This window comes from Meles meles, chromosome 3, assembly GCF_922984935.1.
Source record: "Meles meles chromosome 3, mMelMel3.1 paternal haplotype, whole genome shotgun sequence".
NCBI lineage: Eukaryota > Metazoa > Chordata > Mammalia > Carnivora > Mustelidae > Meles > Meles meles.
Window position 1 is genome coordinate 111,153,806 of NC_060068.1, and position 13,311 is coordinate 111,167,116.

The 13,311-nt window shown below is 41.9% G+C and overlaps 1 protein-coding gene and 1 non-coding gene across 3 annotated transcripts in view; one reads left to right on the forward strand and one right to left on the reverse strand.

Moving 5' to 3' along the window:
* The window catches only part of VDAC1 (voltage dependent anion channel 1), a 29,635-nt gene that overhangs the window by 9,810 nt on the left and 6,514 nt on the right, over window positions 1–13,311 (forward strand). For both annotated transcript variants that reach the window (XM_046000652.1, XM_046000654.1), the window contains exons 2-6: window positions 2,612–2,684; window positions 3,211–3,260; window positions 4,510–4,662; window positions 4,754–4,806; window positions 11,280–11,507. In XM_046000652.1, the coding sequence (XP_045856608.1) occupies window positions 2,618–2,684; window positions 3,211–3,260; window positions 4,510–4,662; window positions 4,754–4,806; window positions 11,280–11,507 (551 nt within the window). In that variant the 5' untranslated portion in view covers window positions 2,612–2,617. The remainder of the gene's footprint in view (window positions 1–2,611; window positions 2,685–3,210; window positions 3,261–4,509; window positions 4,663–4,753; window positions 4,807–11,279; window positions 11,508–13,311) is intronic.
* Window positions 8,832–8,934, reverse strand: LOC123939486. The gene has a single exon (XR_006817867.1). It is a non-coding gene; the product is annotated as a U6 spliceosomal RNA (small nuclear RNA).

Genomic DNA, 13,311 nt, shown 5'->3' on the forward strand with positions numbered 1-13,311 from the left:
GAGGGTACTTGGGAGGGCCCTGGCGCCTGAGGTACAGGGAGGTCTTAGCTTATCTGGAGATATTGCCACTGTACTGCTCCTCCTCTCACCTGGGGCTGAGTTTGTAGCCCAGCGGGGGAAAGGCAGCTCTGAAGAGGGGTGCTCAGTCTACCGATTCCTGTTAGCATTGCTTGGGGTGGAGAATGCTGTGGGCCCTTAGCTGAGATGTTGTGCAGATTTCCTTGGGGCTGCATAACTTCAGCCTTGGACATAGGGTTGTTTCGTTCCTTCTCCTTGGAGGAAACCGGGGCAATCTGTGGCCAGAACATATGCCGTATGCTGGCGGTATTCTGTTCTGGAGGACCTTGTGGATGGTTTCCTGTTCTGTCTCAGGGGTGGATGTGTCTGTGAGGTTTGTTTTGGGTGGAAGGGGAACAGGTCAGGAGACAGGAGTCCCCAGACTTGAAACAGCCAATGGGGACAGCCTAAAAATGGATCTTCCCCCATGTTCTTTGTGCCTGACCCTAATGTGGACTGAGCTATCCATGGTTCTAGCTTGATCATGTGCAAGAAATAACAAGAGGAACAAAAATAGGATAGCATAAACAGCTCACTGGGCTGCTCCACTCCGCTCTGCTCTGACACAAAAGTGAGGTGAGGCAGAATTAGCAAAACCTCTGAAAAATGTAAAATAGGACTTGGACCACAATTTTATAATTTAAAATTGTGGAAGTTTGTAGTTGTTTATTTTCTAGTGCACTCATTGCTTCTTGTAGTGTCTTGGAAATTAAGGCTTAGGTCAGCAGTGCGGCTTCATTTGGCTTATTGTCCCCCTGGGGTCACTTGAACCACTTTCATTGGGTTCCCACTTACCGGGAACATGCCATGCAGGTGTGTGTTTGTGTGAATACATACATATGTGATTTCACGTGGGGTATATGCAGATTCAGTTTGGCAATTGAGGCATACTGTATTTTAAAAATTAATGGAACCATCCGTGGGTTTATTGGATTTCCACTAATTGAGGCCAATGATTCTGGAAATGGAGAAGATGCAAGTGATGGTTGCTGTCTCATGGCTTCTCTCCGCCTCTGTGTGTGCTGCCCTGGGTTAGGATTTTAATGCTGTGTATGTACTATGTCATAGCAAAGCCTCCCAGGGACACCGTGTGATCCTTAGGGCAAGGACTATTTGAACTACTCACCTTCCTTGAACACTGAGATGTTTAATAAATGCTTGTTGACTGATTTAGGATATACAACAATTTCAAGTAGTACTTTGATAGTTGGTTTTATTTTATTTTAGTTTTTAAAGATTTATTTATTTATTTGATAGAGACACACACACACACACACACACACACACAGTGAGAGAGGGAACACAAGCTGAGAAATGGGAGAGGGAGAAGCATGCTTTCCGCGGAGGAGGGAGCCTGATGCGGGGCTCAATCCCAGGACCCTGGGATCACGACCTGAGCCAAAGGCAGACATTTAACGACTGAGCCACCCAGGTGCCCCAGTAGTTGGTTTTAAAGATTTATTCATTTATTTTATAAAGAGAGAGAGCACAGGAGAGTGGGGGTGAGTGGAGGGGCTGAGGGAGAGGGGAGATGCAGACTCCCCACTGAGCATAGAGCTCCATCTCAGGACCCTGAGATCATGGCCTGAGCCGAGATCAGGAGTTGGGTGCTCAACTGAACCACCAGGTGCTCCTGATGGTTTTCTTTCTCCCTTCCTCCTTTCTTTTTAAATATCTTATTTATTTATTTGAGAGAGAGAGAGAGAGAAAGCATGAGCAGGGGAAGGGGCAGAGGGAGAAGCAGGCTCCCTGCTCAGAAAAGGGGCCTGATGTGGGACTTGATCCCAGGACCCTGAGACCATGACCTGAGCAGAAGGCAGAGGCTTAACCCTCTGAGCCACCCAGGCACCCCTGATAGTTGATTTTAAAAATAAAGTCCCATTGCAGCTCAATAAATGTTTATTTGCATTTATTTTTCAGGCTTGTGTGTAGTTCGTTTCCTTCCACATGGAGAGTCGCCTTAATTGTTAGGTTTTACTGTATTCTGTGTGAAGAATATGATACTCAAAAAATGGGTTCCTCTGAAATGCAGTTTTTTGAAAAGTTACATTCATTTTGGCACATAGTAGGTACTCTGTAAGTATTTTGTTGAATGAATGAAATCAGAACCATTTAGAAAATAAGCTGGCCTGAAAAAGCTGATTTCTCTTCATTGCATTTAATGTCATAGTAGCCGACATTTTGTAAGAAGATACATTTTATTGGAAAGAGTCCTGCAGTTCACCGAAGTAGCTGGCTCATGGGAATTGTCGTTGACAATTAATTCATTCAGCAAATGTTTACTGACTCCTGCTATACTCTGGGCTTATGCTCAGTCCTGGGGATGCCAAGAAGAGATCTAAAGGCAGGCTGATCTGCTGTCAACAAAAAACTTGTTAGGTATCTCAACCTCTGGATACAAGGAGAAGCTCAAGATAGTAAGGCTTCTCTGTGCACATCTGGAACTCTGCTGATGATTTTTATTGGTGGTTAATTATAGCTCATAATTTTTATTGATGGAAAACTAATTTCCCTAATTACTGAATTATTTCTTCTGGTGATTCTTTTATTGTAGCAGAAGATGGCCGTGCCTCCCACGTATGCTGATCTTGGCAAATCTGCCAGGGATGTCTTCACCAAGGGTTATGGTGAGTGTTTCAGTTCACAGGCTGGATTGGCATGTTTGGGATTTCACCCATCACACTTTGAGAGATGCAGGTCAGTCAGCTCTTACAACTTTCATGTTAGGGAAAATAAGACAAGCTTTTAATGGCTGTGAAGTAGTTTTGGTTTGTGCAGCTGGTAGGGGCAGACTCATGAATTACTATAGGCAAGCAGACGTTCTGAGTTCCTCCGCTATGGGTGCTGGCAGCTCAGTGTATGCCATTGCAGTGGAGTGTGATTTCTAAATGTGGCCTATCCTTCGGCATGTGCTCATGTTGTCATGCACCTTTTCCTCCCATTCTGCTGGGAATGCAGGTCGGGCTCTGAGGAGTGCTGTGCCTTTTCTTTCTGCCACTGTTTGATGCCTCCTGAGCTCCACACATAGGCAGGTAGCAACGGAGACAGGCTCCCTACATACTCAGGGCATTTTGGAGCAGCAGGAGGGAGGCAGAGATGCTACTCTCAAGTTAGTTATTTAACCTATTAACAGTTACCATCTCCTTTCTTTAGGATTTGGCTTAATAAAACTGGACTTGAAAACAAAATCTGAGAATGGACTGGTAAGTTATCTGACCGACATGGAGTATGGGTGTTTATTGTAGATCAGTAAGTAACTGCCATGTCCTTGGTGGCCGAGCCAAATGAAAGGCCCTTTTTGGTTGTGGCGGGTTGTGGTTGTCACATTCATTGAAGCCTCTATGGGATGGCTGATCCAGGGGAACCCTGCTGACAGATCCCCAATTTAACAGCTTTGTATACTTAATTGACAGGCCTTAGTTTTATTTTTCCTTGTTTCTTATATTAAAACTGACTTGTTTTCAGGGTGCATTGGTGGCTTAGTTGGTTAAGTTTCTGATTTCAGCTCAGGTCATGATCTCAGGGTCCTGGGATCAAGCCCTGCATCACCTGCTTCTTCTTCCTCTGCCCCTCCCCCAACTGTGCATGCTCTCTCTCTCTCTCTTTCTCAAGTAAATAAATAAAAATCTTTAATAAAAAAATTTGACTGGTTTTCAACACCACATAATTTAAAAAAAACTTAGTAGTTCCTTTTTTTGTTTGTTTTTTAAAGATTTTATTTATTTATTTGACAGAGAGAGATCACAAGTAGCAGAGAGGCAGCCAGAGAGAGTGGGGGAAGCAGGCTCCCCGCCAAGCAGAGAGCCCAATGCGGGGCTCGATCCCAGGACCCTGAGATGATGACCCGAGCCCAAGGCAGAGGCCCAACCCATTGAGCCACCCAGGCGCCCCCCCCCTTTTTTTTAAGATTTATTTATTTTAGAGAAAGAGTGTGTGCACAAGCTGGGAAAGGGTAGAGGGAGAGGAAGAGAATCTCAGAGAATCTCAAGTGGAGCCCTGCTGAGAGTAGTGGGGCTGGATCTCATAACCCTGATATCATGACCTGAGCTGAAACTGAGTGTTGGATGCTTAACTGACTGAGCCATCCAGGTGCCTCTTAGCAGTCCCTTATAGATTGTGCGTGTGGCAGTTGTTGGAAGGAGGAAGTTTTGGGGCTGATCTACTATAGTGTCATCTTTAGCTCAGTGCTTTTTCTATTAGGATGGAAGGGGGATTGCCTTCCTGTCTAGACTAAAGCATTACCAGGGAGGAAGGAAGTTGTCTCCTGGTGAAGAATTCCCCAAAAGGAGTCCTTTAATCAACAGACTTCTTTCGCCCCATCTGTATTTAAATATTGAATTAGAGAAGTAGCTTTTGCCCCCACACCACACATCCTTTCATAAGGGGAAGTATGTTCTGTTTATGGTGGCATTGTGCTGGTGTACAGGCTGTGACTCTCTCTCTCCTTTAAAGGAATTTACAAGCTCAGGTTCAGCCAACACTGAGACCACCAAAGTGACGGGCAGTCTGGAAACCAAGTACAGGTGGACCGAATATGGTCTGACGTTTACAGAGAAATGGAACACTGACAACACGCTAGGCACAGAGATCACTGTGGAAGATCAGGTAATGGTCACCCGGGAAAAGACATAGTTTTATTCATTGACATCTGTTGCCCTGCCTTTTGACTAAACCTGGCAAATTTTTTTCCATTCAGCTTGCACGTGGACTGAAGCTGACCTTTGATTCATCCTTCTCACCAAACACAGGGTAAGAATCTCATGTGGTTTTTGTTGTTGTTGTTGTTTTTAAAGCAAGGACATTTAGCCATGTGTTACAGTAAGATTCTGGGCTGCCCGTTGTGGTTCTCCTGGCTTCAGTTGTGGCGGGCTGTAGGACTTGTGGTCCAATAATGCTTTTTCACGTGAGTGAGGCTGCTGCTAATGCAAATGGCCAAGGCTGCAGGGCAGTGGCGAGATTTGGAAGCAGGGACTAAGCGATCACGGTTGCCACCCCAATTTGTAGGCTGGGGAAGAGAGTGTGGCTTCTAACTGTAGGGGGGCTCCTGAGGCTGCTCTTGGTGCCCCATGCCCCCAGCCACAATCCAATTAGACTTGACAGTTATTGGGCTCATTAGGAGGCAGGATGGTGTGTTGGTTGCCTCAGGTCCTTGGCTAGAAGGGGTACCCTTTTAAAAAAATTTTAACCACTCAGAGCAGTAGATGTCTTAAACTTAGAGAAGGTTGTTTTACATACTGCTGACAGGTGCAAGCGTATATACTGAATTTCATTTGTTAGTTTTTAAAAATTGTAGTAAAATATACATTAAAATTTACCATCTCAGCAATCTTTAAGGATACATATAGTGGCATTATAGATTTCATCTTTTGCTGTTCCATATTATTTCTTTTCTTCCCTTCTGATGACTGTGTTTTAGAGGAAGGGTCTACTGAGTTCAGAGCCTGTACTGCATGTGGGTAACTGCAAGGGACTGGGCAGGCAGGGCTTCTGTCTCTGGAGGTTAGAGTCTTATTGTAACTTTGTTCTGGATGATGTGAAGACCATTGGGCAGGAGCTGCATTTGCTCTTGTTCTCATCCTGTTGTAGGATCCCGCAGGAGGATTGCTTTCTTGCTTGCCTGCTTCCCTCCAGGCATCCTGCCGTGACAGGACAGGTTACCCAGAGAGATGCTCTGATACCATGGGAGGCAGGGGAATGTGCTCACATGCTTGAATTTGCTGCCTAGGACTTTGTCTGTTGAGCTGAGATGGCACACTTAGGAATTTGTAAGGGATTTTCCCTCCTGTTACATTTGGGAGGTTTGCAGAGAAGTCTCCAGGTCCTACAGTAATACACATAAGAGGAACATTTTTTTAAATTTAACTTTGTATTTTGAAGTAATTTTGTACTTAACATACACAAAAGTGTTGCTCAAATAGTGTGTAGAGTTCCCTTATTTCCTAGGCCTGGCTTCTCCTAATGTTAACATCTTACATGACTATACTATGATGATCAGAACCAGGAAATTTATATGGTTTTCGTAGAGTTAACTAGTCTGTTGTCCTATTGATGTCTTATTTCAGGTCCGTGATCTAGTTCAGGGTACTAGATCACATTTAGTCGTCAAATCTCTTTTGTCTCCTCTAATCTGAGACATAGTCTTTCTTCGTTTTTCATGACCTTGACAGTGTTAAAGAGGATTGCCCAATTATTTTGTAGAATCCTTCGATTTGGATTTGTCTGATGTTTCCTCATGGTGCAACTCAGGTTACCCATTTTCACAGCCACAGAAGTAATGTTGTGTTGTGTCTTTCTTGGTGCGTGATGTCAGGGCATAGATGTCAGTATGCCTCGTTACTGGTGACATTAACTTTGATCACTTGACTAAAGTGGTGTTTGTGAGGTTTCTCTATGAAGCTCTTTTTCTCTTTGTAAATAAGTATCTTGGGAGATACTTTGAGACTATGTAGATAATCTGTTTCTTATCCTTTGACTAAGAAACCTAGTATCCATTGATGATTCTTGCCTGCAACAATTATGTTTGGCAGATGTTGATTTTTTCTTCCCATCATTCCTTCTGCATTTATTAATTGGGATTCTACTGTAAGGGAGAGCTTGCTCTTCTCCTTCATTTATTTTTTTAATCAATTATTTATATCAGTATGGATCCATCAACATTTATTTTATTCTGTGGGATATAATCTATTACCATAATATATTTTATACTCATTCATTTTAGATATGGCTATTGGGCATGCTTCCAAGTTGATATCCTGTGTTTTATTATCCCCTATCATTTCTTTTGAGCTCTACTTCAGAAGATGTACCAGGCTCATCATCTGCTTGTTTTCTAGTCCTGCTATCAGGCATTTCTCCAAGGAGCTTCAGTTCTTTTTATTGAAGAATGCCATTTAGAAACCAAGGTTGTGTCCATATTGCTCCTGGGTATTTGAGATAAGTTTTGATGGCCTGATGGAGATTGGAAATGAAAGCTGGCTTTCCAAAGCTACTAAGGGGGATAACCTGGGAAAGCATCCTGGCTTCTGTCAGGAGCTGAGCATAGAGCCCATTATGGATGAGGCTGCAGATTCATCTATGGACCAGCACCCACGCTAGGTTCCCCACCACACAAAAAAGCCAGTTTATTAACCAGAAATCAGCGTCATGCCTCGCTCAGGCAGTTGTCAAGTTAGCACCAGGAAGTAGCTTAAAAGGAAAAATCCCAGTAATATTTGAAAGAGGGAAAACTCCAAAGGCGTGGAGTGTTACATGAGAGCAGGAACCTGGAGAGAAACCTGAGTCACTGCCCCAGCACTGCCCATCCTGTGGACTTTGTGCTCCTGGCCAGAATTCTTTGAGACAGTGTAGGGGAGGCACTGTGTGAATGGTCTGGCGTGGCTGGTAAACACCGCTGTTTCAACCAGCAGCACACTATGGTCAGCAGCAACTTTTTTTTCCCCTTTTTAAAAAGATTTTATTTATTATTTGGTAGAGATCACAAGTAAGCAGAGATGCAGAAGCAGGCTCCCCGCTGAGCAGAGAGCCCTATGTGGGGCTCGATCCCAGGACCCTGGGATCATGACCTGAGCCGAAGGCAGAGACTTTAACCCACTGAGCCACCCAGGCGTCCAGCAGCAGCTTTTTACTGGTGGTTATACGATGGCTGGTTTTTCTCATTCTTGGTCTCCTTCTCTTTCTAAATGTCAGCCTCCGAGCAGATTTCTTTCATCAGTCACCCAGCAGCTAGCATGGTGCCAATCCGATAAGCCAAAACCTAGGCTTCTTTCTCCAAAGACCAGGAAGTCCAGAATAGGTTTATTTTGAATTTTTCTTGTGGAGAGAGAATTTGTTTGGTTGTTACTCCTTTCTTTCAAAGCTTGAGAAAATGCACCAAAGCCACATGAACAAAAGTTGCAAGCATCGCTGTCATTTGTGAATGGTGTTTGCTTTATTTTCAGCCACAATGTCTGAAATTCTGTCCTTGGTAACTTGGAATGTTTAACTTAATTTTTTTTTTAAAGATTATTTATTTGACAGGGAGAGAGAGAGAGAGAGAGAGAGACAGCGAGAGAGGGAACACAGGCAGGGGGAGTGGGAGAGGGAGAAGCAGGCTTCCCACCAAGCAGGGACCCTGATGCAGGGCTCAGATCATGACCTGAGCTGAAGGCATCTGCTTAATGACTGAGCCATTTAGGCGCCCCTTAAATTTTTTAATATAGAAAATTTCAAACATACAAAAGCAGAGGGGAAAAAAAAAAGGCAGAATAGTATGTTAAGCCTTCATCATTTTCCTATCACCCAGCTTTAATAATTATCAACCCATAAACCAATTATGTATTTATACATTCATAGTCTCTCCCTCATTTTTGAAATAAATCAGTTATCACATAATTTAATTATTTAAATTATTTAATTTAAATAATTTAAATAAAATTTTAAAGTATTATATTTAATATATATTAAATATACAATATTAATATATTATTATATTTATAATATAATATAATAATATTAAATATTATAAAATAAATAATTTAAATAAATTAATTAAATTATTTAAATATTTAAAATAATAAAATACTGTAAGTATTTTAGTATATATATTTAAGTGATAAGATTCTTTTTTTAAAGTTTTTATTTTAATTCCAGTTAGTGAACATATAGTCTTACATTAGTTTCAGGTATACAGTATCATGATTCAGGAATGCCATACATTACCTGGTGCTCATCCTGGCAAGTACCCTCCCATCTCCTTTCTCCCTACCCTCTGATAACCATCAGTTTGCTCCCTAGAGTTAGATATGGAACGCTTCATGCATTTGTATGTCATCTTTGTGCAGGGGCCATGCTCATCTTCTCTGTATCATTTAAATCTTAATATATGTGCTGCTGAAGCAAGCATGATATGATTCCTTTTTAAAAAATATATAACTAGGGACACCTGGGTGGCTCAGTTGGTTAGGCGACTGCCTTCGGCTCAGGTCATGATCCTGGAGTCCCAGGATCGAGTCCCGCAATGGGCTCCCTGCTTGGCGGGGTGTCTGCTTCTGCCTCTGATCCTTCCACTTTTCATGCTCTCTCTCTCTCTCTCTCTCAAATAAATAAATAAATAAATATCTTTAAAAAAAAAAAAAAAAAGGTATAACTACAGGGCGCCTGGGTGGCTCAGTGGATTAAAGCCTCTAATTTTGGCTCAGGTTGTGATCCCAGAGTCCTGGGATCAAGCCCTGCATGGGGCTCTCTGTTCAGCAAGGAGCCTGCTTCCCTTCCTCTCTCTCTGCCTGCCTCTCTGCGTAATTGTGATCTCTGTCTGTCAAATAAATAAATAAAATCTTTTTTTAAAAAAGTATAACTACAGTATGATTGCATTGTAAAAAATTCATCATAATTCCTTGATTTTTAAATCTCTAGCCTGATCAGATTTACATGATTTCATTTTTTTTATAGACTCAAAAATTGTCCATGCAAAATTGCCAATATTGCTTCCTGTGGCTCCTTAAATCTCTTTAAGTTTTAGATTCTCCTCCTCCCCCTGCCCTGCAATTTATTCATTGAAACTAGGTCATTTGTCCCATAAGATTATGTATAGACTAAATTTTGCTGTTTGCATCTCTGTGGTGCCATTTAACTTGTTCTTCTGTCCCCCATGTTTACTATGAATTGGTAAGTCTAGAGGCTTTGTTGCATTTAGATTCCAGGTGGGGGTGGTAAAAGATAAGTGGTGCTCTACGCTTCCATGACTTGGATGTAGAAGGTGTGGTTTGTTATTTGTATGTTAAAGTTGATGCTATCCACAGTTCATTCATTAGGGGTTACAAATTGGTTATAAATCATTCATTCTTCATGTAGTAGCTAGAATATGTCAATAAAAAGAAACTTCTCGTAAACTATTGGTTATCTTGAGATAGAGTTAGGGTAGGAAAGGTGGAATAAATGTTTGCTTCCTTTTTAATTTATTGTTTCAAAGTAACACTTTGGTTTTCTAGTCTCTGACGATGACTGCTATGTGTGTTTTAAGTGTCATTATGAATGAATGCATAGATTTATACATACTTGTTATGTTTCAATCCATTGCTGGTGTTATTCTTAAAGATGAGCTCATTGTTAAATGTTTGAAGCTGTTAGGAGTCTCTTCAGGCTAGCTCTGAAGACATTGTGCGCCAACCCCAGTAGTCTTTGGTAGCTTTGATAAATATTTGAAGCTCACCCTGTCCTGATCTGTAGTCTGCTGTTTCTCCAAGGGACACTGGTGACTTTTAGGAGAGAATGGTATTTAGAGTCCAGAGTATGGGTGCTGGGAATGAAGCTTTAATCTCAGTGTGAATGAGATTGGGGAGGGCAAGGCTTGTATAGATCCTGATCTCTGCAGAGAATGCAGCTTGCTGTGGGAGGATGTCCATTTTGTAGCTGAATAACAGAAAATAGTCTAAATTTTATTTGATAGGTGTGGTCTTGTCTCCCATGTTGACCTTTGGTAAGGGCAGGGTAATATATTTGCAGGTGACACAAGTCCACCTACCTTTCCTGAGTAGTAGGCACAGGAGTCACCAATCTGGTCATATATGCAGATCTGGGATTAGAAGACAAGACCCACAGACTTGTCCTGTCTTGCAGGGCTTCCCAACCCCCATGACTGCAGGGCCCTAGGTTGCAGGTCAGTATCCAGGTCTCTGAAATATACTCATTAGGATCTCTTGAATACTGAAGTAAAAGCTATCTGTTACATTTACCTAAAAGGGATCTATCTAGTATTTGTTACTTTCTTTACTTACTAAGTGAGCCACAAAGTAAGAAAGCAACCATCTCCTTAAAAGGAGCTGTTTAGATAGCTGCCTTCATGACAGATACACCGTGTCTTTTTCATAGACTTAGAGAATAGCAAAGAAACATCTGTTTCATAATTACATGGTGGCATTTTCCCTAATAAATGCCTGTGTAGGCCATTACATTAAGCATAGGGAGAGTTTAGTAAAAGAAAATCACTTAGCACTTCTCCCCCCAAGCTTTTCCTGCCTCTCTTCTCACTTCATTATTGGGGCATTTCTGCAGACTGGATTCTGGTTAGAGAACTAGTGTTCTGCTGATGTGGCCTAGAGACTGTGTAAGGGAGAAGTGGGCCCTCACTTGGCCTCCTATCCCTGTATGTAAACTGGCATTTAAAACGATGCTTTTTTTGCACTTGCTGGTATGGTTGTTGCAAGGTGAGTTAGCTTGTGGTCTTAATATAATTTCTTTTCTTTCAGGAAAAAAAATGCAAAAATCAAGACAGGGTATAAGCGGGAGCACATCAACCTGGGCTGTGATGTGGATTTCGACATTGCTGGTCCTTCAGTCCGGGGTGCTGTGGTGCTGGGCTATGAAGGCTGGCTGGCTGGCTACCAGATGAATTTTGAGACTGCGAAGTCTCGAGTGACCCAGAGCAACTTCGCGGTTGGCTACAAGACTGACGAATTCCAGCTCCACACTAACGTGTAAGTGTATGTGAATGTGGTGTGTGAGTGTGTGCAGAAGGGAGATTGCTTTTCAAGCTCAATTTTTAGTCACTTTAGAGTGTGTTGAAATCAGATGAGCCTAATGGCCTGCTGATATTCTTCTGTGTTCTAGATATTCTTTTGTGTTCTAGAGACAGTCATTGTTGTCACTGGTACACACAGAATGACTGCTCAGTTACAGCAGTGGCATGATGTCCGTCCAGAGGAGTGTCCCATCCCTGCTAGTGTCCTTTTGTGGACATTTGAGCACCTTTCAGTTTTAGTAACAAAATGGCAGGGAAAGGTGCCACTGTCTTTTTCTCTGTGTGATGCCTGAGGTCAGGTTGCTGTGGTAAATGAAATGCAGATCTGAGAGACAGGTTAGGGGACAGTGATCTCAGTTGCATAGTGTCTTTTCCACATGGCGTACGTAGCATGCACAAGTTTATTACCTACCAGACAGTACATGAAGGGGAGAGAAAAGTGTAGATTAGGTTAGAGAGCCCCTTGTAATCAACCTTGGGAGTTAAAGTGGAGTGAATGGAAATGCACATTTCAGCCCCAAATCCCCTAGGCATGAGAAACTAACCTATGGCACAATTGGGGGACAACTTTACCAATTTTCTTTCTTCCCACTAGAGGTCACTAAAGAAGTGACTTCTTAAAAATCGAATAACATTTCCATTTACAAACTTTTTTGAAGAATATTTATCCAGTAGTTCCCCCTTTTCTGCTGTTTCACTTTCCACAATGTCAGTTGACAGTTCCACAGTCAGCCACTGTCTGGAAGTAGATGATCTCCTTCTTAATGTGTTGTCAGAAGGTCAGTAGTGGCCTGATGCTACATCACATGTCTGTGTCATTCACTTCACCTTCATCCCATCATGTAGGCATTTGTCATTTCACATCATCCCAAGAAGGTTGTATACTGGGCTGCCTGGGTGGCTCAGATGATTAAGCATCCGACTTTTGATTTTGGGTCATGATCTCAGGGTTGTGAGATTGAGCCCCATGTTGGTGTGGAGCCTGCTTAAGATTCTCTCTCTCCCTCTGCTTCTGCCCCTCCCCCCTCCCCCAAAAAACAAAACAATATGAAGAAGGTGTATACAATATAATATTTTGAGAGACCACATTCATATAACTTCTGTTACAGTATATTGTTACAATAGTTGTATTTTATTAAAATAATACATTAGAAGTTATTGTTGCTAATTTCTTACCATGTCTAATTTATATTTTAAATTTAAATTTGTCTCAGAGATGGATGTATAGGAGATGTAGTATATACAGGGGTTCGCTACTGTCTGTGGTTTCAGGCATCCCCTGCAGGTCTTGGAACATACCTCCTGCAGATAAGGGAAGACTATTCTAATCAATATAACTGACATAACAGAATATAACAGATATTAATATAATTTCTGAATTTTTTAAAACTAGGAAATCACAGGAAAACCATAGTGAAGGACAGTCCAGGGTTTCCTGGGCTGGAAGTGGGAGTGTGTGACGACAAAGGGGTGGAGTGAGATTTGGGGTGATGGAATTGTTCAGTATCCTGATTATGGTGGTGGTCACACAAATATTGCACATGTGTTAAAATTCATAAAATGAACACCAAAAAAAGTAAAGAAAAAAATTAAATTCAAAAAAAGGTAGCAGACAAAAGTGTCACAGGAAAAACAGTGCAAGTAATAGAAGGGTTTTTTAAAGTTAGAGTTTTGACTGAAATGGAAAGTCTTTCTTGGTTTGGAATTGGAAATTGGTACCAATTAAGGAAGAACAATGGCTGTTAGCTGTTTCCCCCACA